This window comes from Bombina bombina, chromosome 2 (genome assembly GCF_027579735.1).
Source record: "Bombina bombina isolate aBomBom1 chromosome 2, aBomBom1.pri, whole genome shotgun sequence".
NCBI lineage: Eukaryota > Metazoa > Chordata > Amphibia > Anura > Bombinatoridae > Bombina > Bombina bombina.
This window is the reverse complement of record NC_069500.1, coordinates 1273792939-1273815037: the sequence shown is the minus strand read 5'-3', so window position 1 is coordinate 1273815037 and position 22099 is coordinate 1273792939. Positions and strand designations below refer to the sequence as shown.

Below are 22099 nucleotides of genomic sequence, written 5' to 3'. Positions count from 1 at the left end.
TCAGTCAGTGGAATGGGGACTATTCAGACTTGTCTCCGAAGATACAAGTAAATCAGAGGACCAGAGACTCATTCCGTTGGTGGCTGTCCCTGGACAACCTGTCACAAGGGATGACCTTCCGCAGACCAGAGTGGGTCATTGTCACGACCGACGCCAGTCTGATGGGCTGGGGCGCGGTCTGGGGATCCCTGAAAGCTCAGGGTCTTTGGTCTCGGGTAGAATCTCTTCTACCGATAAATATTCTGGAACTGAGAGCGATATTCAATGCTCTCAAAGCTTGGCCTCAGCTAGCGAGGGCCAAGTTCATACATCAACCATCAGGGGGGAACAAGGAGTTCCCTAGCGATGGAAGAAGTGACCAAAATCATTCTATGGGCGGAGTCTCACTCCTGCCACCTGTCTGCTATCCACATCCCAGGAGTGGAAAATTGGGAAGCGGATTTTCTGAGTCGTCAGACATTGCATCCGGGGGAGTGGGAACTCCATCCGGAAATCTTTGCCCAAGTCACTCAACCGTGGGGCATTCCAGACATGGATCTGATGGCCTCTCGTCAGAACTTCAGAGTTCCTTACTACGGGTACAGATCCAGGGATCCCAAGGCGGCTCTAGTGGATGCACTAGTAGCACCTTGGACCTTCAAACTAGCTTATGTGTTCCCGCCGTTTCCTCTCATCCCCAGGCTGGTAGCCAGGATCAATCAGGAGAGGGCGTCGGTGATTTTGATAGCTCCTGCGTGGCCACGCAGGACTTGGTATGCAGATCTGGTGAATATGTCATCGGCTCCACCATGGAAGCTACCTTTGAGACGAGACCTTCTTGTTCTAGGTCCGTTCGACCCACTCCAGCTGACTGCTTGGAGATTGAACGCTTGATCTTATCAAAGCGAGGGTTCTCAGATTCTGTTATTAATACTCTTGTTCAGGCCTGAAAGCCTGTAACCAGAAAATTACCACATAATTTGGTATATCTGTTGGTGTGAATCTGCAGGATTCCCTTGGGACAAGGTTAAGATTCCTAAGAGTCTATCCTTCCTTCGAGAAGGATTGGAAAAAGGATTATCTGCAAGTTCCTTGATGGGACAGATTTCTGCCTTGTCTGCGTTACTTCACAAAAAGCTGGCAGCTGTGCCAGATGTTCTAGCCTTTGTTCAGGCTCTGGTTAGAATCAAGCCTGTTTACAAAATTTTGACTCCTCCTTGGAGTCTCAACCTAGTTCTTTCAGTTCTTCAGGGGGTTCCGTTTGAACCCTTACATTCCGTTGATATTAAGTTATTATCTTGGAAAGTTTTGTTTTTGGTTGCAATTTCTTCTGCTAGAAGAGTTTCAGAATTATCTGCTCTGCAGTGTTCTTCTCCTTATCTGGTGTTCCATGCAGATAAGGTGGTTTTGCGTACTAAACCTGGTTTTCTTCCAAAAGTTGTTTCTAACAAAGACATTAACCAGGAGATAGTTGTGCCTTCTTTGTGTCCTAATCCAGTTTCAAAGAAGGAACGTTTGTTGCACAACTTGGATGTAGTTCGTGCTCTCAAATTTTACTTAGCAGCTACTAAGGTTTTCAGACAAACTTTGTCTTTGTTTGTTGTTTATTCTGGTAAACGGAGAGGTCAAAAAGCAACTTCTACCTCTCTCTCCTTCTGGATTAAAAGCATTATCCGATTGGCTTATGAGACTGCCGGACGGCAGCCTCCTGAAAGAATCACAGCTCACTCCACTAGGGCTGTGGCTTCCACATGGGCCTTCAAGAACGAGGCTTCTGTTGATCAGATATGTAAGGCAGCGACTTGGTCTTCACTGCACACTTTTTCTAAATTTTACAAATTTGATACTTTTGCTTCTTCTGAGGCTATTTTTGGGAGAAAGGTTTTGCAAGCCGTGGTGCCTTCCATTTAGGTGACCTGATTTGCTCCCTCCCTTCATCCGTGTCCTAAAGCTTTGGTATTGGTTCCCACAAGTAAGGATGACGCCGTGGACCGGACACACCTATGTTGGAGAAAACAGAATTTATGTTTACCTGATAAATTACTTTCTCCAACGGTGTGTCCGGTCCACGGCCCGCCCTGGTTTTTTTAATCAGGTCTGATAATTTATTTTCTTTAACTACAGTCACCACGGTAACATATGGTTTCTCCTATGCAAATATTCCTCCTTTACGTCGGTCGAATGACTGGGGTAGGCGGAGCCTAGGAGGGATCATGTGACCAGCTTTGCTGGGCTCTTTGCCATTTCCTGTTGGGGAAGAGAATATCCCACAAGTAAGGATGACGCCGTGGACCGGACACACCGTTGGAGAAAGTAATTTATCAGGTAAACATAAATTCTGTTTTTATACTAACATGACCGTGTTTTTTACCCTAAGGGGCTATAATTCAACCCCCCATTTGTGCATAAGTGACTGTCCCCTTTAGAACTAGGGGTCACTACTGTCTCTTTAATTATGAAAAGCTGCATCTTGGGGTCACAAAAGACCAAACTTTCATGAGTCAGATAAAGCGTTCAATTGTAAACACTTTTCCAATTTACATCAATTATGAAATTTTCTTTGTTCTATTGGTCCATTTTGTTAAAAAGTAATTGAGGTAGGATAATAAAAGCGTTTGTGTGTCTTTAGTAGTCTAGGGCAGCAGTGTTTGAAACAATGTTTATAGCTATTTTATACTTAGGCTAAAACACTGCTGCCAGATAACTAAGCACACATACACACTACCAAGCTCACCTAGGTTTATTCTTTAGCGGAGGATAAAAAGAGAAGTAAGCAAAATTGATAATGGAATTAAATTAAAAAGTTTAATTTTGGTGCTCTATCCAATCCATTTAAGTTTATTCTTGACTTTACTGCCCCTTTTTAATGTCTAGTGATGTTGGATAGGGGCTATTTTTAATTGGTGATCTCAAACTCCTCAAGGGAAATAGGGAATTCCCCTCTTTTAAATGAGGATGGCACATCACCACTAGTTTTCATTTGATCACTGTATTTAACCTGAACAAAATTTAAACCTGTGGGTAGGGACACTTTTTTTATTTTTTATTTAAAGAGCCCCTGTTTTCCCCCCTCTAAAAATTGGTGTCTCATACCCTTCTGTTTTATAAAAGAGTGGTGCCCCCAATCCACATACAATATTCCTCAGATAAGAGGGTATTATCTTAAAATTAGGGGTCTCAAGTTGCTTTTAATAGCAGGTGATTGCTATAAAAAAAAACTTGCAGCTGACTATTACAGCACTCCTGGTTTAAAAGGAGCAGTAGCAACCCAAAGCTAAACATTATCTAGACAGTGTCACTCTGTAACAATTGGTGATATTCCTTACCAAATGAAGGCAGATGCCTTTTTGCCAGCTGCTTCAGTCTCCACTGTGGACCGCAGCATTAGCCACAGTGTGGGACGTAGGTACTACATCAACAAAGTACGCAGGGCAAAATACTGAGACGTAGTACCTAGGTGCAGTTGGTGCAAGGGATTTGTTTTTCAGAGCTAAATTACTTGAAAAAGGGGGCAAAGTAGTAGGGGTGCACATCTTCACTGGTTTCACAATTCGATTAAGATTATCCAGTCAACGATTCTGCGATGCATCACGATTAGTGCCCAATGCCCATGATTTTCATTTCTTACATGTAATTGGCAAGAGTCCATGAGCTAGTGACGTATGGGATATACAATCCTACCAGGAGGGGCAAAGTTTCCCAAACCTCAAAATGCCTATAAATACACCCATCACCACACCCACAATTCAGTTTTACAAACTTTGCCTCCTATGAAGGTGGTGAAGTAAGTTTGTGCTAAGATTTCTACGTTGATATGCTTTTCTCAGCATTGTTGAAGCCCGATTCCTCTCAGAGTACAGCGAATGTCAGAGGGACGTGAAGGGAGTATCACTTATTGAATATGATGATTTCTCTAACGGGGGTCTGTTTCATAGGTTCTCTGTTATCGGTCGTAGAGATTCATCTCCTACCTCCCTTTTCAGATCGACGACATACTCTCAATTTACCATTACCTCTACTGATAACTTTCAGTACTGGTTTGGCTATCTGCTATATGTGGATGGGTGTCTTTTGGTAAGTATGTTTTTTATTACTTAAGACACCTCCGCTATGGTTTGGCACTTTATGCATGTATATAAAGTTCTAAATATATGTATTGTACTTATATTTGCCATGAGTCAGGTTCATGTATTTCCTTCTGCAGACTGTCAGTTTCATATTTGGGGAATATAAGCATTTTTTTAAAGAAATTTCTTTCTTACCTGGGGTTTAGTCTTTTTTTCAATTGACTACTTCTTGCAAATTGCGGGCGGTATTAGGTCTGCGGGTGCGTCAAATGCTAAACTTTATTGCGTCATTCTTGGCGCGATAATTTTTTGACGCGAAAAATACGTCTGACGCAACTTCGTCATTTCCGGCATCATAGTTGACGCCGAAGCCTTACACGCGGTTGCGGCATAAGTGACGCGAGTGTGTCATTTCCGGTTATTATTGGCGCCAAAAATGTTTTCAGTTACGTTGTGCATCATACTTGGCGCCAAACTTTTTCATTATTTCAATACCCCATTGATGTTTGCCTCTTGCCTTTTTCTCTATCAGAGGGCTATGCTATTTGTATTTTTTTCCCATTCCTGAAACTGTCATATAAGGAAATTGATAATATTGCTTTATATGCTTTTTCGTTTACATTTTGCAAGATCAATCTGATCCTGCCTCAGAAGTTTCTGCTGGAACATTACTGCCTGACATCGGTTCTACCAAAGCTAAATGCATTCGTTGTAAAATTGTGGAAATTATTTCTCCGAATGTCATTTGTAATAGTTGTCATGATAAACGTTTACATGCAGATAGTGTGTCCATCAGTAATAGTACATTGCCAGTTGCAGTTCCTTCAACTTCTAATGTACATGATATACCTATGAATTTTAAAGAATTTGTTTCTGATTCTATCCAGAAGGCTTTGTCTGCATTTCCACTTTCTAATAAACGTAAAAGGTCTTTTAAAACTTCTCATTCAGTTGATGAAATTTCAAATGACAAACATAATAATTTATCCTCTTCTGATGAGGATCTATCTGATACAGAAGATCCTTCCTCAGATATTGACACTGACAAATCTACATATTTATTTAAAATAGAGTATATGCGTTCTTTATTAAAAGAAGTGTTAATTACTTTGGATATTGAGTTAAGCAGTCCTATTGACGTTCAGTCTAATAAACGTTTAAATGCTGTTTTTAAACCTCCTGTGGTTTCTCCAGGGGTTTTTCCTATTCCTGAGGCAATTTCTGATATGATTTCTAAGGAATGGAATAAGCCAGGTACTTTTATTCCTTCTTCAAGGTTTAAAAAATTGTATCCTTTACCAGCAAATTCTATAGAGTTTTGGGAAAAAATCCCCAAAGTTGATGGGGCTATTTCTACTCTTGCTAAACGTACCACTATTCCTATGGAAGATAGTACTTCCTTTAAGGATCCTTTAGATAGGAAGCTTGAATCTTATCTAAGGAAGGCCTATTTATATTCAGGTCATCTTCTCAGACCTGCAATTTCTTTGGCTGATGTTGTTTGGCTGCATCAACTTTCTGGTTGGAGAATTTAGCGCAACAAGAATTGGATTCTGACATATCTAGCATTATTCGCTTACTGCAATATGCTAATCATTTTATTTGTAATGCCATTTTTTATATTATCAAAATTGATGTTAGATCCATGTCTTTAGCTATATTAGCTAGAAAAGCTTTGTGGCTTAAATCTTTGAATGCTGATATGACATCTAAATCTAGATTACTATCTTTCTTTCCAAAGTAATAATTTATTTGGTTCTCAGTTGGATTCTATTATTTCAACTGTCAATGGGGGAAAGGGAGTTTTTCTGCCTCAGGATAAAAAAACCTAAGGGTAAATCTAAGGCTTCTAACCGTTTTCGTTCCTTTCATCAAAATAAGGAACAAAAACTTAATCCTTCCCCCAAGGAATCTGTTTCCAATTGGAAGCCTTCCTCAAATTGGAATAAATCCAAGCCGTTTAAGAAACCAAAGTCAGCCCCTAAGTCCGCATGAAGGTGCGGCCCTCATTCCAGCTCAGCTGGTAGGAGGCAGATAAAGGTTTTTCAAGGATTGTTGGATAAAATCTGTCCAAAATAATTGGATTCAGAGCATTGTCTCAAGGGTATCGAATAGGATTCAAAGTAAGACCTCCTGTGAGAAGATTTTTTTTTTCTCTCGCACATTCCTGTAAATCCAGTAAAAGCTCAGGCTTTTCTGAAGTGTGTTTCAGACCTGGAGTCTTCAGGGGTAATCATGGCAGTTCCTCCTCAGGAACAAGGTTTGGGATTTTATTCAAACCTATTCATTGTACCAAAGAAAGAAAATTTGTTCAGATCAGTTCTGGATCTGAAAATTTTGAATCGTTATGTAAGAGTACCAACTTTCAAGATGGTGACTATAAGGACTATTCTGCCTTTTGTTCAGCAAGGACATTATATGTCCACAATAGACTTGCAGGATGCATACCTTCATATTCCGATTCATCCAGAACACTATCAGTTTCTGAGATTCTCTTTTCTAGACAAGCATTACCAATTTGTTGCTCTTCCATTTGGCCTAGCAACAGCTCCAAGAATCTTTTCAAAGGTTCTAGGTGCCCTACTCTCTGTAATCAGAGAACAGGGTATTGCGGTGTTTCCTTATTTGGACGATATCTTGGTACTAGCTCAGTCTTTACATACTGCAGAATCTCACACGAATAAACTAGTGTTTTTTCTTCGGAAACATGGTTGGAGGATCAATTTACCAAAAAGTTTCTTGATTCCTCAGACAAGGCTTCCAGATAAATTCAGTGTCCATGACTCTGTCTCTAACAGACAAGAGACGTTTAAAATTGGTCGCAGCATGTCGGCTCCTTCAGTCTCAGTCATTCCCTTCAGTGGCTATGTGCATGGAAGTTTTAGGTCTCATGACTGCAGCATCGGACGCGATCCCCTTTGCTCGTTTTCACATGAGACCTCTACAGCTTTGTATGCTGAATCAATGGTGCAGGGATTATACAAAGATATCACAATTAATATCCTTGAATCCCAATGCACGACACTCTCTGACATGGTGGCTAGATCACCATCGTTTGGTTCAAGGGGCTTCTTTTGTTCGCCCAACCTGGACTGTGATCACAACAGATGCGAGTCTTTCAGGTTGGGGAGCTGTTTTGGGGACTCTGACAGCACAATGGGTGGCGAGATTACCAATAAATATTTTAGAACTCTGTGCAATTCTCAGGGCTCTTCAGTTCTGGCCTCTACTAAAGAGAGAACCATTCATTTGTTTTCAGACAGATAATATCACAACTGTGGCTTATGTCAATCATCAGGGTGGGACTCACAGTCCCCAAGCTATGAAAGAAGTATCTCTGATACTTGCTTGGGCGGAATCCAGCTCCTGTCTAACCTCTGCGGTGCATATCCCTGGTGTAGACAATTGGGAGGAGGATTATCTCAGCCGCCAGATTTTACATCCAGGGGAGTGGTCTCTCCATCCAGATGTGTTTTCTCAGATTGTTCAGATGTAGGGGCTTCCAGAGAGAGATCTCATGGCCTCTCATCTAAACAAGAAACTTCCCAGATACCGGTCCAGGTCCAGGGATGTTCAGGCGGAAGCAGTGGATGCGCTGACACTTCCTTGGTGTTATCATCCTGCTTACATCTTCCCGCCTCTAGTTCTCCTTCCAAGAGTGATCTCCAAAATCATCATGGAACAGTCTTTTGTGTTGCTGGTGGCTCCAGCATGGCCACACAGGTTTTGGTATGCGGATCTGGTTCGGATGTCCCGTTGCCCGCCTTGGCCTACTATCTCAAGGTCCGTTTTTCTATCAGGATCTCAAATCATTAAATTTGAAGGTATGGAAATTGAACGCTTAGTTCTAAGTCGTAGAGGTTTCTCTGATTCAGTGATTAATACTATGTTACAAGCTCGTAAATCTGTCTCTAGAAAGATTTATTATAGAGTTTGGAAGACTTACATTTCATGGTGTTCTCATAAATTCTCTTGGCATTCTTTTAGAGTTCCTAGAATTTTGCAGTTTCTTCAGGATGGTTTGGATAAGGGTTTGTCTGCAAGTTCCTTGAAAGGACAAATCTCCGCTCTTCCTGTTTTATTTCACAGAAAGATTGCTATACTTCCTGATATACACAGTTTTGTACAGGCTTTAGTTCGTATTAAGCCTGTCGTTAAGTCAATTTCTCCTCCTTGGAGTCTTAATTTGGTTCTGAGGGCTTTACAGGCTCCTACATTTGAACCTATGCATTCTTTGGACATTAAACTACTTTCTTGGAAAGTGTTGTTCCTTTTGGCTATCTCTTCTGCTAGAAGAGTTTCTGAGCTATCTGCTTTTTCTTGCGAGTCTCCTTTTCTGATTTTTCATCAGGATAAGGCAGTTTTGCGGACTTCTTTTCAATTTTTACCTAAGGTTGTGAATTCTAACAACATTAGTAGAGAAATTGTTGTCCCTTCTTTGTCCTAATCCTAAGAATTCTTTGGAGAGATCCTTACACTCTTTGGATGTGGTAAGAGCTTTGAAATATTATGTGGAAGCTACTAAAGATTTCAGGAAGACTTCCAGTCTATTTGTTTTATTTTCTGGTCCTAGGAAAGGTCAGAAAGCTTCTGCTATTTCCTTGGCTTCTTGGTTGAAACTTTTGATTCATCAAGCTTATTTGGAGTCGGGTCAAACCCCGCCTCAGAGAATTACAGCTTATTCTACTAGATCAGTCTCCACTTCATGGGCTTAAGAACGAAGCTTCAGTTGATCAGATTTGCAAAGCAGCCACTTGGTTCTCTTTGCATACATTTACTAAATTCTACCATTTTGATGTATTTGCTTCTTCGGAAGCAGTTTTTGGTAGAAAAGTTCTTCAGGCAGCTGTTTCAGTTTGATTCTTCTGCTTTTTGATTTGTTTTTTTCTTTCAAAAGTGAAAATAAACTTATTTTTTGGGTTGTGGATTATTTTTTCAGCGGAATATGGCTGTTTTTATTTTATTCCCTCCCTCTCTAGTGACTCTTGAGTGGAAGACTCCACATCTTGGGTATTGATATCCCATATGTCACTAGCTCATGGACTCTTGCCAATTACATGAAAGAAAACATAATTTATGTAAGAACTTACCTGATAAATTCATTTCTTTCATATTGGCAAGAGTCCATGAGCTAGTGACATATGGGATATACAATCCTACCAGGAGGGGCAAAGTTTCCCAAACCTCAAAATGCCTATAAATACACCCCTCACCACACCCACAATTCAGTTTATTTATAGGCATTTTGAGGTTTGGGAAACTTTGCCCCTCCTGGTAGGATTGTATATCCCATATGTCACTAGCTCATGGACTCTTGCCAATATGAAAGAAATGAATTTATCAGGTAAGTTCTTTCATAATTTATGTTTTTAAAGGAAGTTTTCATTTCTTTGGGGGTGGATGACCCTCCTACTAAAACAGCCTGTTTTAAGAATTGATAAATATGTAAGTCAACTCCCTAAACAACATTCGTCCTTCCTTCCTTTTTCTGGACTCAGTTTTTGATGTAATTTTCAAGGAATGGAGCAAACCAGGTGTTCCCTTTTTGTTTTTCTGCAAAATTTAAAATAAAATAATTCTCTCCCTTTTACTAAATTGGAGATTTTGGAAACCATTCTTGATAGGGGCGATTTCCACTCTAGCTAGATAGACAAGAATAGAACAGAAACCCATGGGCAGACAATTGGAAGCCTTTCAAATAAGGTCCTTCCAGTTAGCAGGACCTAATGAGGACTAGATTCAATTATTACCACAGTCACTGGATGCAAAGTATCCTTCCTGCCTCAAGATTAAAAAAAAAAAAAAAATCTAATGGCACACCGAGGCCTTCAACATGTGTTTTCAGTCATTTTGGCAGTCAAAAATCTTCCTCTACCCAGAATCTCCGGTCCTTCTAAAACCTCTTGAAAGTCCAATGCTTTTTGGTCTGAAACTAAACAGGCCAAGAAGCCATCCGCTGCCTCCAAATCCGCATGGAGGAGTGACCCCTGGTCCAGACCAGAATCTGATGGGGTTTACTGAGCCACTGATTGGCTGGAGGGTCCTTTATGTAGAGCAAGGAGTTTTAAGTTAATTACAGCCTGCTGAAACGGCACTATACGGCTGAGAAACCTGTTGCCGTTTTCATGTGTTTTTAATAAAATACTCTTTTTTTTTTTTATTTACACTTGCTCTACAAAGTATTTCTTCCATCACTTGTGGGGATCACCATTGGTACACGGAAGGAGAGCCTCCTGTCTCATACACCTCCTGCCGCTTTTGTGGACTGCGGATTGGTGCTGGTATTAAGGATGTTTAGAGGCTTCTATCTCCGGATTGGCGAGACACCAACACATGACCTGTCCCATGTTCTGGAAGTTAGTCTGTCGGGCGACTTTTGAGGTCCCGGCCTGTTGTGTTTGGCACCACTCTGTGCTTTTTCCTATGTGAGTAGCCACCCGCTTGGGTTTCTTTCGTTATCTGTGTTTATTTTGTGCAGACGATACTGCTCTATGTGGTGCTTCTCCTGTTTCCACAGGACTTCTCCAAAATCCCTACATTTGAGTGCTGACGTCCTTTCTGGACTCCTCTGTAGCGCCTTCCGTTCTCATTGTATACTAGTGCACCTCCATAGGGCATCTTTGCTCTAACTTTCTGACTAATTTTTTGTTTTGTTATGCAACTACTTTTTATTAAGTAACTATTATGTTGTTGTCTCAATGGTAACATGCAAGCTCCAAGGAAAGCAGATTGAGATACTAAAAAAAAAAAAAAAAAATACTATTATTGAGCAGAATATGAAACCGCCCCAAAAGCACACTTTATAATTGCTTTAAGATGTATTGGAAATCAGAAGAATGGGTTAACGGAAGACCCTTTAAATAGGAGGAGCTGAATAATGGACATCTTGACAGGCTTTCTGTGAGCCGAAACACGTAGATATTTATTTCAGCTACACCAGCCTAGGTCATTCAGTGGCCCTGGTTAGACTATGTCGGAAAAGACTCCCAGGACCGCAATATCAACTTGTCTCTCCAAGGGATGTTGTATGAAGAAAGCGGTAGCAGCCTGAGATTGTATGCATTTGATGCCCAATTGTAAGTCTTGGAATCTTGAGGGTCCTTCAAGCTCCCTCCATTTGAACCTATGCAGAGTTTGGTTCTTCTTCTCTTGGCTATTTTTTCAGCTAGAAGAGTTTACAAACTTTCGGTTTTATTCAGTAAAGCACCTTTCCTGATTTTTCATCAGGACAAGGCAGCCATTTAAACTCTTTTCTTTCTACAAATACGATCAACCAAAAATGTGTGGTTCCCTCTATGTCCAGCTCCTAAGAAGAATTCTAAGGAGCATCTTCTTCAAAACCTTTTATTTTGTGAGGGCACTGAAATTTTATGTTGAAGCAACACAAACTTTTAGATTATCTTCTTTGTACATCCATTTCTCAGGACCTCGCAAGGGCCACTTGGCTCATGCATTAATTTGTAAGGCATACTTGGTTGCAGGAAAACTTCCCCTCAAAGAATAGCTGTTCTTTCCACTTGTACAGTAGCAGCTACTTGGGCTTTTTGTCCTGATTTTTCTGTAGATTCAATTTTCCTTTTTTTGCAGGGAGAGACAGCGGGCCACCTTGTCTGATCAGTAACATTACTGCCTTGACTGAGTTATGTCCCCCTGAACATGGTGTTCTTGTGGACTTTACTGCTTGGGTATAAGATCTCAGGTGTGATGATCTTGTGGACTCTGACCATCTTATGAAAGAGAAAACAAAATTTATGCTTACTTGATGATTTAATTTCTTTCAGGATAGTGAGAGTCAACAAGCCCTGACCTTTTTATACAGTTGATGGCAGAACTTGTTTTGCCCCGGTTGACTTTTCTGCTTTCTACTTTCTTTCCGTTTACTTGATCACATGTATTAAGGTTTTTTGGTCAGAGTGGTAGGGATAAAATCTATGCAGGGGTGTTTTCCCACATCCTAGTTGACAGGGAGTGTATCCTACATGTGATGAGCAGTTGGGCTCTTAGACTTACATTCTAAGGGGGTTCATGGTGGATAGCAATGGAGGAGAGGAACTGTTATTAGGAAAGGTTAGTCTAGGTTGTATGCATCCTTGAACTAAAGTCTTTAGGGAGTGCTTGAAGCTTTCAAAACTAGGGGAGAGTCTTGTGGAGAGAGGCAGAGTTTCACAAGATGAAAGCCAGTCTGGAGAAGTTCTGTACTCTTACCATCATGAAAAAAATAAATTTATCAGGTAAGTATATATTTTGTTTTTATAGATAGCTATTTGAAGTCTACTTATCTTCATACATTACAAGAAACAAACATGATCATATTTTATCTTCTGATTTTTACTTATATAGATATAAAGTCATACATTGTTTTTTGTTTTGTTTTTTGTTTTGTTTTTTCTCGAAAGGATATACTGCCATTTACGCCACTGAACATTACATAATAGTTTTATTTTGCATTTCGTATAGTAGCATTTTCTCATTATGGCATTTCTGCAAACTCATTTTAAAAAATAAAAAATTATCTGGTTCAAAAAGCTGATTTGTTCTAGGTACTTCACAGAAAGTTGAAATGTATGTGTAAATGCAGGACAAACAACTAAAAAGACTTCTAGTACAGGGGTGTAAGCGATTCAGCAAGAAACATATTTTATTAGGTCCTATAATAGTGTTTTTGAATAAGTCGCACAGTTGTGGAACGGATAGGCTTTCCCTAAACCTCATCCATCACAAAAAAAAATGTTAACATCACTCAAGAAGGATTTATGTGCAGAATAGTTGGCACTGTCTAACTCTGTTGTCATGCTGAGTGACATTAATTAATGGGACAACCTAAGGACTTAACTGCTTTCCCTAATCCGCTTGGCTGTAGCTAAAACCAGTGGAAGATTAGGATTTTTTTTTTTTTTTTTTTAAAGGAGATAACTACTCGCCCTGTAGTATGAAATCATGATTTAAAATGTTGTATTGCCGGGAGCAGCACAAGTAATATCTAGTTCAGCTGGTTCTTAATTTTGTTGTAATGTCTCAAGTAAAACAGATAAACTTGTATAATTACAATTTCTTCATTGTTAGATCCTTTCCATTGGGCTTGGCTCCCCCAAGCAAAAGTTCCTTTTAGTCCGGAAACCAGAGACTTGATTCTTCCTCGCATTTCAGATATGAACTTTGTACAGGACCTTTGTGAAGATCTCTATGAATTGTTTAAGGTAAGCAAACCATTGGTAGAAGTATCATAGATTAGACCGAAAATGTATTATGGGTGGGGATAAACTATTTATACTCTATTTTTTAATTTCTTTGCACAAATCAACAAATTTCTTTAATTTGGTAAACTATCTCCAGGCTGATTTGAAGAACTTTTACATTTAGGATGGTATGTGGCTGCTTTGAGCACATCTACAAATACCACAACTCTAAACCTTAAAGTGAAGGTAAACTTTGATGAATGAAAGCCCGGTTTTTAAAAACACTATTAAAAACAGGGGCACGTTCATCAAAGTTTAAAAAACAGCCGTTTCTCTTGTAAGGTGTATCCAGTCCACGGATTCATCCATTACTTGTGGGATATTCTCCTTTCCAACAGGAAGCTGCAAGAGGATCACCCACAGCAGAGCTATCTATATTTACCATTTTGTTTAAAAACTTACCTTTCTTCTCTTCACAGCAGGAGCATCTTCCCCCGCCTGGAGATCCCCTCTTCACACGCCAGCAATTACTTCTCCGGCTTCCTCCAATCACAGCTTTTCCCCCCAGGTGAATCATTGCCTTAGGCCATACCATGATTGGAGGAAGCCGGATAAGTCATTGCTGACATGTGAAGAGAGGATCTCCGGGTGGGGTAAGCTGCTCTTGCTGTGACGAGAAGAAAGGTAAGTGTTTATTTTTAAACTTTAAAAACGTACCTTCTCTTCGCAGCAGGAGCAGCTTCCCCCGCACGGATATCATATGAGATCATACCATTAACTGGGTTATCTCTAGAGGATATTTCTCCAACATTGGTGTGTCCGGTCCACGGCGTCATCCATTACTTGTGGGAAATGTTCTCCCCCACAGGGAAAGGCAAGGAGAGCACACAGCAAGAGCTGTCCATATAGCTCCCCCTCTGGCTCCGCCCCCCAGTCATTCTCCTTGCCGCTCTGAACAAGTAGCATCTACCACGGGGATGGCGAGGGGTTTATGGTGTTAGTAAGGTAACGCGGCCCAGCCCAAACCCGCTTGGAAGCCCATGCAAGGCTGGAACAAGGGTAAACAAACCAAGAAACCTGCTGCTGCTACCAAGACAGCATGAAGGGGTAGCCCCCGATCCGGGACCGGATCTGGTAGGGGGCAGACTATCTCTCTTCGCTCAGGCTTGGACAAGAGATGTTTTGGATCCCTGGGCACTAGAGAGAGTTTCCAAGGGATACCTGTTAGAATTCAAGGGACTTCCTCCAAAGGGAAGGTTCCACCTGTCTCGCTTATCTTCAGACCAGATAAAGAAACAGGCATTCTTACATTGTGTAAGAGACCTATCAAAGATGGGAGTGATAAACCCAGTCCCCTCCGGGGAACAAGATCTAGGGTTTTACTCAAACCTGTTTGTGGTTCCCAAAAAAGAGGGAACTTTCAGGCCAATTCTGGATTTAAAGATATTAAACAAGTTCCTCAGAGTTCCATCCTTCAAGATGGAAACCATTCGGACAATCTTACCAACAATCCAGCAGGGTCAATTTTTGACTACCGTGGATCTGAAGGATGCGTATCTGCATATCCCAATCCACAAATCTCATCAGTTCCTGAGGTTCGCCTTTCTGGACAAACATTACCAGTTTGTGGCTCTTCCATTCGGTTTAGCCACCGCTCCCAGAATTTTCACAAAGGTGCTAGGGTCCCTTCTAGCGGTCCTAAGACCGAGGGGCATCGCTGTAGCACCTTATCTAGACGACATCCTAATCCAAGCGTCGTCTCTTTCCAAAGCGAGGGCTCATACAGACATTGTGTTGGCTTTTCTCAGATCTCACGGGTGGAAAGTGAACATAGAAAAAAGTTCACTGTCACCGTCCACAAGGGTTCCTTTTCTGGGAACAATAATAGATTCTGTGGAAATGAAGATCTTTCTTACAGACGTCAGAAAGACAAAGCTTCTAAAAGCTTGTCGAGTTCTTCACTCTATTCCTCAACCCTCCATAGCTCAATGCATGGAAGTAATAGGACTAATGGTCGCAGCAATGGATGTGGTTCCTTTTGCTCGAATTCATCTAAGACCATTACAGCTGTGCATGCTCAATCAGTGGAATGGGGACTATACAGACTTGTCTCCCCAAATTCAAGTAGACCAGGTAACCAGGGACTCACTTCTCTGGTGGTTGACCCAGGATCACCTGTCTCAGGGAATGAGTTTCTGCAGACCGGAGTGGGTCATCGTCACGACCGACGCCAGCCTCTTGGGGTGGGGTGCGGTCTGGGACTCTCTGAAAGCTCAGGACCTATGGTCGCGGGAAGAGTCGCTTCTCCCGATAAACATTTTGGAACTAAGAGCTATATTCAATGCGCTCCTGGCTTGGCCTCAGCTAGCGGAAGCCAGGTTCATAAGATTTCAGTCGGACAACATAACGACTGTTGCGTACATCAATCATCAGGGGGGAACAGAGTTCCCTAGCGATGAAGGAAGTAACCAAGATAATTCAATGGGCAGAGAATCACTCCTGCCATCTATCTGCTATTCACATCCCAGCAGTAGACAACTGGGAGGCGGACTATTTGAGTCGTCAGACTTTCCGTCCGGGGGAGTGGGAACTCCATCCGGAGGTCTTTGTTCAGTTAACCCAATTATGGGGCATTCCAGACATGGATCTAATGGCGTCCCGTCAGAACTTCAAGATTCCTTGCTACGGGTCCAGATCCAGGGATCCCAAGGCGACTCTAGTGGATGCATTAGTGGCGCCTTGGTCGTTCAACCTAGCATATGTGTTTCCACCGTTTCCTCTCCTCCCCAGGCTCATAGCCAGGATCAAACAGGAGAAGGCCTCGGTGATTCTGATAGCTCCTGCGTGGCCACGCAGGACTTGGTATGCAGACCTGGTGAATATGTCATCGGCTCCACCATGGAAGCTACCTTTGAGACAGGACCTTCTAGTACAAGGTCCATTCGAACATCCCAATCTAGTTTCTCTGCAGCTGACTGCTTGGAAATTGAACGCTTGATTTTATCCAAGCGTGGGTTTTCAAATTCTGTGATTGATACTCTGGTCCAAGCCAGAAAACCTGTGACTAGAAGGATTTGCCATAAAATATGGAAAAAATATATCTGTTGGTGTGAATCCAAAGGATTCTCCTGGAGTAAGATTAAAATTCCAAAGATTCTCTCCTTTCTCCAAGAAGGTTTGGATAAAGGATTGTCAGCTAGTTCTCTAAAAGGACAGATTTCTGCATTATCCGTCTTGTTGCACAAACGACTGGCAGCTTTGCCAGATGTACAAGCTTTTGTTCAGGCTTTGGTTAGAATCAAGCCTGTTTACAGACCCATGACTCCTCCTTGGAGTCTAAATTTAGTTCTTTCAGTTCTTCAAGGGGTTCCGTTTGAACCTTTACATTCCATAGATATTAAGTTACTATCTTGGAAAGTTCTGTTTTTGGTTGCTATTTCTTCTGCTAGAAGAGTTTCTGAATTATCTGCTTTGCAGTGTGATCCACCCTATCTGGTGTTCCATTCAGATAAGGTTGTTTTGCGTACTAAGCCTGGTTTTCTTCCAAAAGTTGTTTCCAACGAGAACATCAACCAGGAAATAGTTGTTCCTCCTTTGTGTCCGAATCAAGTTTCAAAGAAGGAACGTTTATTACACAATTTAGATGTTGTTCGTGCTTTAAAGTTCTATTTAGAAGCAACAAAAGATTTTAGACAAACCTCATCCTTGTTTGTCGTTTACTCTGGTAAGAGGAGAGGTCAAAAAGCTACTGCTACCTCTCTCTTTCTGGCTGAAAAGCATTATCCACTTGGCTTATGAGACTGCCGGACGGCAGCCTCCTGACCGTATCACAGCTCACTCTACTAGGGCTTTGGCTTCCACATGGGCCTATAAGAACGAGGCTTCTGTTGACCAGATATGTAAGGCAGCAACTTGGTCTTCCCTGCACACTTTTGCCAAATTCTACAAATTTGATACTTTTGCTTCTTCGGAGGCTGTTTTTGGGAGAAAGGTTTTGCAAGCCGTGGTGCCTTCTGTTTAGGTAACCTGATTTGCTCCCTCCCTTCATCTGTGTCCTAAAGCTTTGGTATTGGTTCCCACAAGTAATGGATGACGCCGTGGACCGGACACACCAATGTTGGAGAAAACAGAATTTATGCTTACCTGATAAATTACTTTCTCCAACGGTGTGTCCGGTCCACGGCCCGCCCTGGTTTTTTTTTTTAATCAGGTTGAAAATGTTTTTCTTTATACACTAGTCACCACGGCACCCTATAGTTTCTCCTTTTTCTCCTAACCGTCGGTCGAATGACTGGGGGGCGGAGCCAGAGGGGGAGCTATATGGACAGCTCTTGCTGTGTGCTCTCCTTGCCTTTCCCTGTGGGGGAGAACATTTCCCACAAGTAATGGATGACGCCGTGGACCGGACACACCGTTGGAGAAAGTAATTTATCAGGTAAGCATAAATTCTGTTTTTGGGGGGTATGGGGCAGCAACTGGATAATAAGGTAAATACGGCTCCAGGCCCAGATGGAATACACACAAGGGTTTTATGGAAACTTGGCACTGTTATAGACAAATGTCTACTCTTAATTTCTTTCTAATGGTAGTGAAAGTCAATGAAATCCATTCTTGCATATGGGAATTAAATCAACTGGCCACCAAGAGGAAGCAAAGACATCCCAGCCCAGCTGAAGCATTCAACTATCCCTCCTACTTCCCCTTCCCTCCCAATACTTTTTTTCCTTTGTCTAGGAGGTATGCAGAAATTGATGTTCTGTATGGTGGAGTGTTTTTTTTTTTTTTTGTTTTTTTTTTTAGACCCTTCTTAGAAGAGAGGGTGTAGGGAGTCTCAGCTGTTTACTTGTGCAACTCTCTGTAGAGTTGGATTTATCAGCAGTATGAGGTGTCGCAGGGAAGTTTTCTAGCCTCCCTCTATATACTAACTTTGACTCCCTTAACTACACTTCTCCTGTTAATTGCAGGAGACTAATTCTATCCTATCTTTTCCAAACAGGTTTGGATGAAGACAAAGACCTTTTAGTTCTTTCCATTCCCATATATAAGGGCTAGTTGCCTAGTAAGCTTTATTCACAGTAAAGAAGCGCTCCGGCAGTCAGCGTATGGGGTGAGACAAGCAACAGCATTCTCTTCCTTGGTGGCCCAGATTAAGGCTGCCTGTATAATTTTTGCTTTCTGGATAAAGGCAGGTCAACAGGTCGTTTTTTGTTCCTTTTTGTCAGTTTGGAACAAGAATGAGCTGTCCAAAAAAGCGAACACAGACCCAAAATCTGCATGAATGGGCTGCCCCCGAGCTGGAATTGTCTTTGGTAGAGGACAGATTAAGCATGCTTGGGAAATTGGGCTCAGCCTATCCTGGAGATAGTGCAGGAGCGCTTTTTTTTTTTTTTTTTTTTTTCTTCTCTTTAAAAGGATAGTCTTCAGATCTCGACCCCAAAGAGGCAGGTTTTTTTCTCCCGAGTTTCAAAGAGACCAGAAAAAAGACTGGCCTTTCTTTGGTGTGATTCAGTCCATGGGGGAAGATTGTCTCCGTTCCTTCGGGGTAACAGGGCGAAGGGTTTTACTAAAATCGATCATCCAATAAGAAAGAACCGGCAGATTTTTAAATGAAGTTCTGGGAGCAACTGACATCTTGAAAAAGCCCAGATATACGGGTGAAACGCGTAGAAGGAGGAAGTTGCTCACTTGTCAAGAACCCACTACACTAGGTACCTAGTTTTAGCCCGCGCGTGTAATACGCTAAGAGCGGGTGTTTGCTCAAACCTACATTTGAACCGGAACACAGCGGATCATTTACACGCAAGAAACGGCGTGTCTTACATCCCAGGGGCTGTCAGCCGGGATCCAGCAGGACTCTCATACGCAAGGAGCGGTGAGTCTTTTTACGGAGGACGAAAAGCCGAAGGTTGACAAGCCTCACATACGTAAAGAGCGGAGTGCTAAAGGCAATCAGACCGACAACAGCAGCAATTTGACCGGAGCTGCTGCAACATTACGTGAGTCACTGTTATAACTGTCCACATTCAGAGGTGATATACGGATACAAAAATAACACACTTTGTTGTACTTAAACAGATTCTGTTATATACATGGAACATTGTTACATATTACGGCTATAGAGTGAAAGTTACACTTACAAATTATAAACAAAGATACATCGATCTAACACCTGTTGAATTATCAGAAAGATCCATTGGACTAACTGCGGATAAAGGGACATTATAAGTTGAAGATTCACCATAAAACATATGTAGTGATCTAAACTCACAAACCCGTATTTTTAAGCAACTTTTTGTACACTTCTTTATTTTTTGCGCAATATTTTTTTGCGCAATATTTTTAATAGGGTGGTATTCCTTATAGATATTTTGTAACATGTTTTTTATTATGTATTGAGATATGTATCTTTATTAGGGAGACGTCCCTGTCATTTTTTATAATACTGAGTAAAATTGATTATTTTATACCTTCATTGTATGTATTATTTGTATTATTTATATGATTAGGTGTGTCAAGTTACTTTAGCTTTAGCGCCCTCTCATTAGAGTATTAGTTTACTAAAATCTTAGTTTGTCCCAAAGAAGGAAGGCATTTTTTGCCCTATACTAGATCTAAAAATTTTAAGGGTGCCCTCCTTCAAGATGGAAACAATCAATTCAGGGTCCGTTTATGACCAAGGTCGACTTGGACACATATCTTCATATTCCAATACATCCAGATCCTCTTATCTCAAGTTTGCCTTTCTGGACAAACATTTTCAATTTATGGCCCTTCCCTTTGATCTGGCTACATCTTCAAGAGTTTTCACAAAGTTTTTTTGGAGCTCTATTAGCGGTTGCCAGGCTACAGGGCATCGCAGTGGCTCCTTACTTGGACGATATCTTGGTTCAAGCTACATCTTTTCAGTTAGCGGCCTTTCACACAGAGAGGTTTCTCCGGTATCTTCAGAGTCATGGTTGAAAAGTAAATCAGACAAGAGTAAGAGTGTGGAACTTCTTTCTCGGGGTCCGTTATTTTACTAAAATCTAGATTCTCTGAGGCTTATGGCGTGGAGATTTGAACGACTAATTCGAACTCAGAGGATTTTCTGAGTCTGTGATTGACACTCTTATCCAGTTGTGCAAACCTGTCCCCAAAACTATCATAAGGTGCGGAGGGTTTACCTGTCATGGTGTGCTGAGCGTGGAATTCCTTGGCGCAAGGTAAGACTACCTAAAGTAGTTTCAACTGATAACATAAACCGAGATTGTGGTCCCGTCTTTGTCCTAATCTAAGTTCATCTAAGGAGTATAATTCATGTAAACAAGATTATGAGTTCAAATTAGCATGGTTTTATGAGAAATAAATCATGTCTCATCTAATTAGATTCTACAAGGAAGTAAAAAACAGAGGAATCAGTTGATGTGATATACTTGGATTTTGGAAGGGTGTTTAAAACAATGCCACATGAGCGATTTAATGTATAACATTAATGGACTGGGAATAGCTGATAATGGTAGCTCATGGATAAAAGACAGGGAGCAATGAGTAGTAGTAAACGGATCATACTCAGATGGGACAAAGCTAATCGGGAGTCCCGCAGGGATCAGTATTGGGCTCTGTTCTTTTTAATATTTTTATTAAAGGGATACTAAACCCACATTTTTTTTTAATGATAGAGCATGCAATTTTAAGCAACTTTCTGATTTACTCCTATTAATTTTTCTTTGTTTTCTTGCTATCTTTATTTAAAAACCAGGAATGTAATGCTTAGCTTTATTAGTGACCAATTGTAGCCACCAATAATCATGTGCTAGCCAGGGTTCTGAACCTAAAATGGGCCGGCTTCTAGGTGTTACATTCCTACTTTTTTTAACATCTCCATTTTTGCAGATGATACAAAGTTGTGTAAGGTCAGGGGAGGATGAACTTACTTTACCAGTGAATCTACAAAAATGTGAAAAATGGGCAGGTAAATGGAAAATGAGAATTAATACTGGAAAATGCAAGGTTCTACATTTTGGAAGTAAATAAGCAGGCAATCTACTGTAAATTGGTCAAGACTTGGCCAAACAGAGGAGGAAAGGGATTTGGGAGTAGTAATAGATAACAAACTGAAGATAGGCGCACAATGCAGGGCAGTGGCTTTTAAGGTTAATAAGATACTAGCATGTATTAAGAGGCATTGATGCAAGGGGAGAAAGCATAATTCTGTCACTATATAAATCCCTGGTAAGACCTCACATTGACTATGGAGTGCAGTTCTTGGGACCAATCTCAAAAAAGACAATGCAGACTTAGAAAAAGTTCAGAGAAGGGCCACAACACTAATAAGGAGAATGGAGAATTTAGGCTACGAGGAAAGGTTTGCCAAACTGTGTCTGTTTTCTCTAGAAAAAAGGTGGTTGAGAGGTGACTATTACTTTATATAAATATATTCAAGGCCCATATACAGAAATGGCAGAAGCTCTGTTTTTATTCCAAGATTTTTTTTTGTGACAGGAAAGGAGATTTAATCTCCTGCATCGTAAAGGTTTTTTCAATGTAAGAGCAATCAAATTGTGGAACTTATTACCTAAGGGGGTAGTAAATGCCAGTACCTTGGATACATTTAAAAAAAATGGTTGATACATTTCTGGCTAGAAACAGAATTCAGGGATATTACTTGTGTTAAATGGGTCAAAAGTATTTCCTTCCTAAGACTTAATTCCTTACTATTGGGAAATACAACACCTGGCCACCAGGAGGAGGCAAAGATACCCCAGCCAAAGGCTTAAATATCCCACCCACTTCCTCGTTACCCCAGTCATTCTTTGCTTTTCGTCACATTAGGAGGTGGCAGAGAAGTGTCGGAAGATTCGGAGAGTCCTGAAAAAGGGTATCTGCCCTTCGAGATGG

At 41.1% G+C, this 22099-nt stretch overlaps 1 protein-coding gene across 2 annotated transcripts in view; it reads left to right on the top strand.

The window, feature by feature from the left end:
* Nucleotides 1–22099, top strand: part of PI4K2B (phosphatidylinositol 4-kinase type 2 beta) — a 176225-nt gene that overhangs the window by 134646 nt on the left and 19480 nt on the right. For both annotated transcript variants that reach the window (XM_053704084.1, XM_053704083.1), the window contains exon 8: nucleotides 13110–13243. In XM_053704084.1, coding sequence (XP_053560059.1) covers nucleotides 13110–13243 — 134 coding nt within the window. The remainder of the gene's footprint in view (nucleotides 1–13109; nucleotides 13244–22099) is intronic.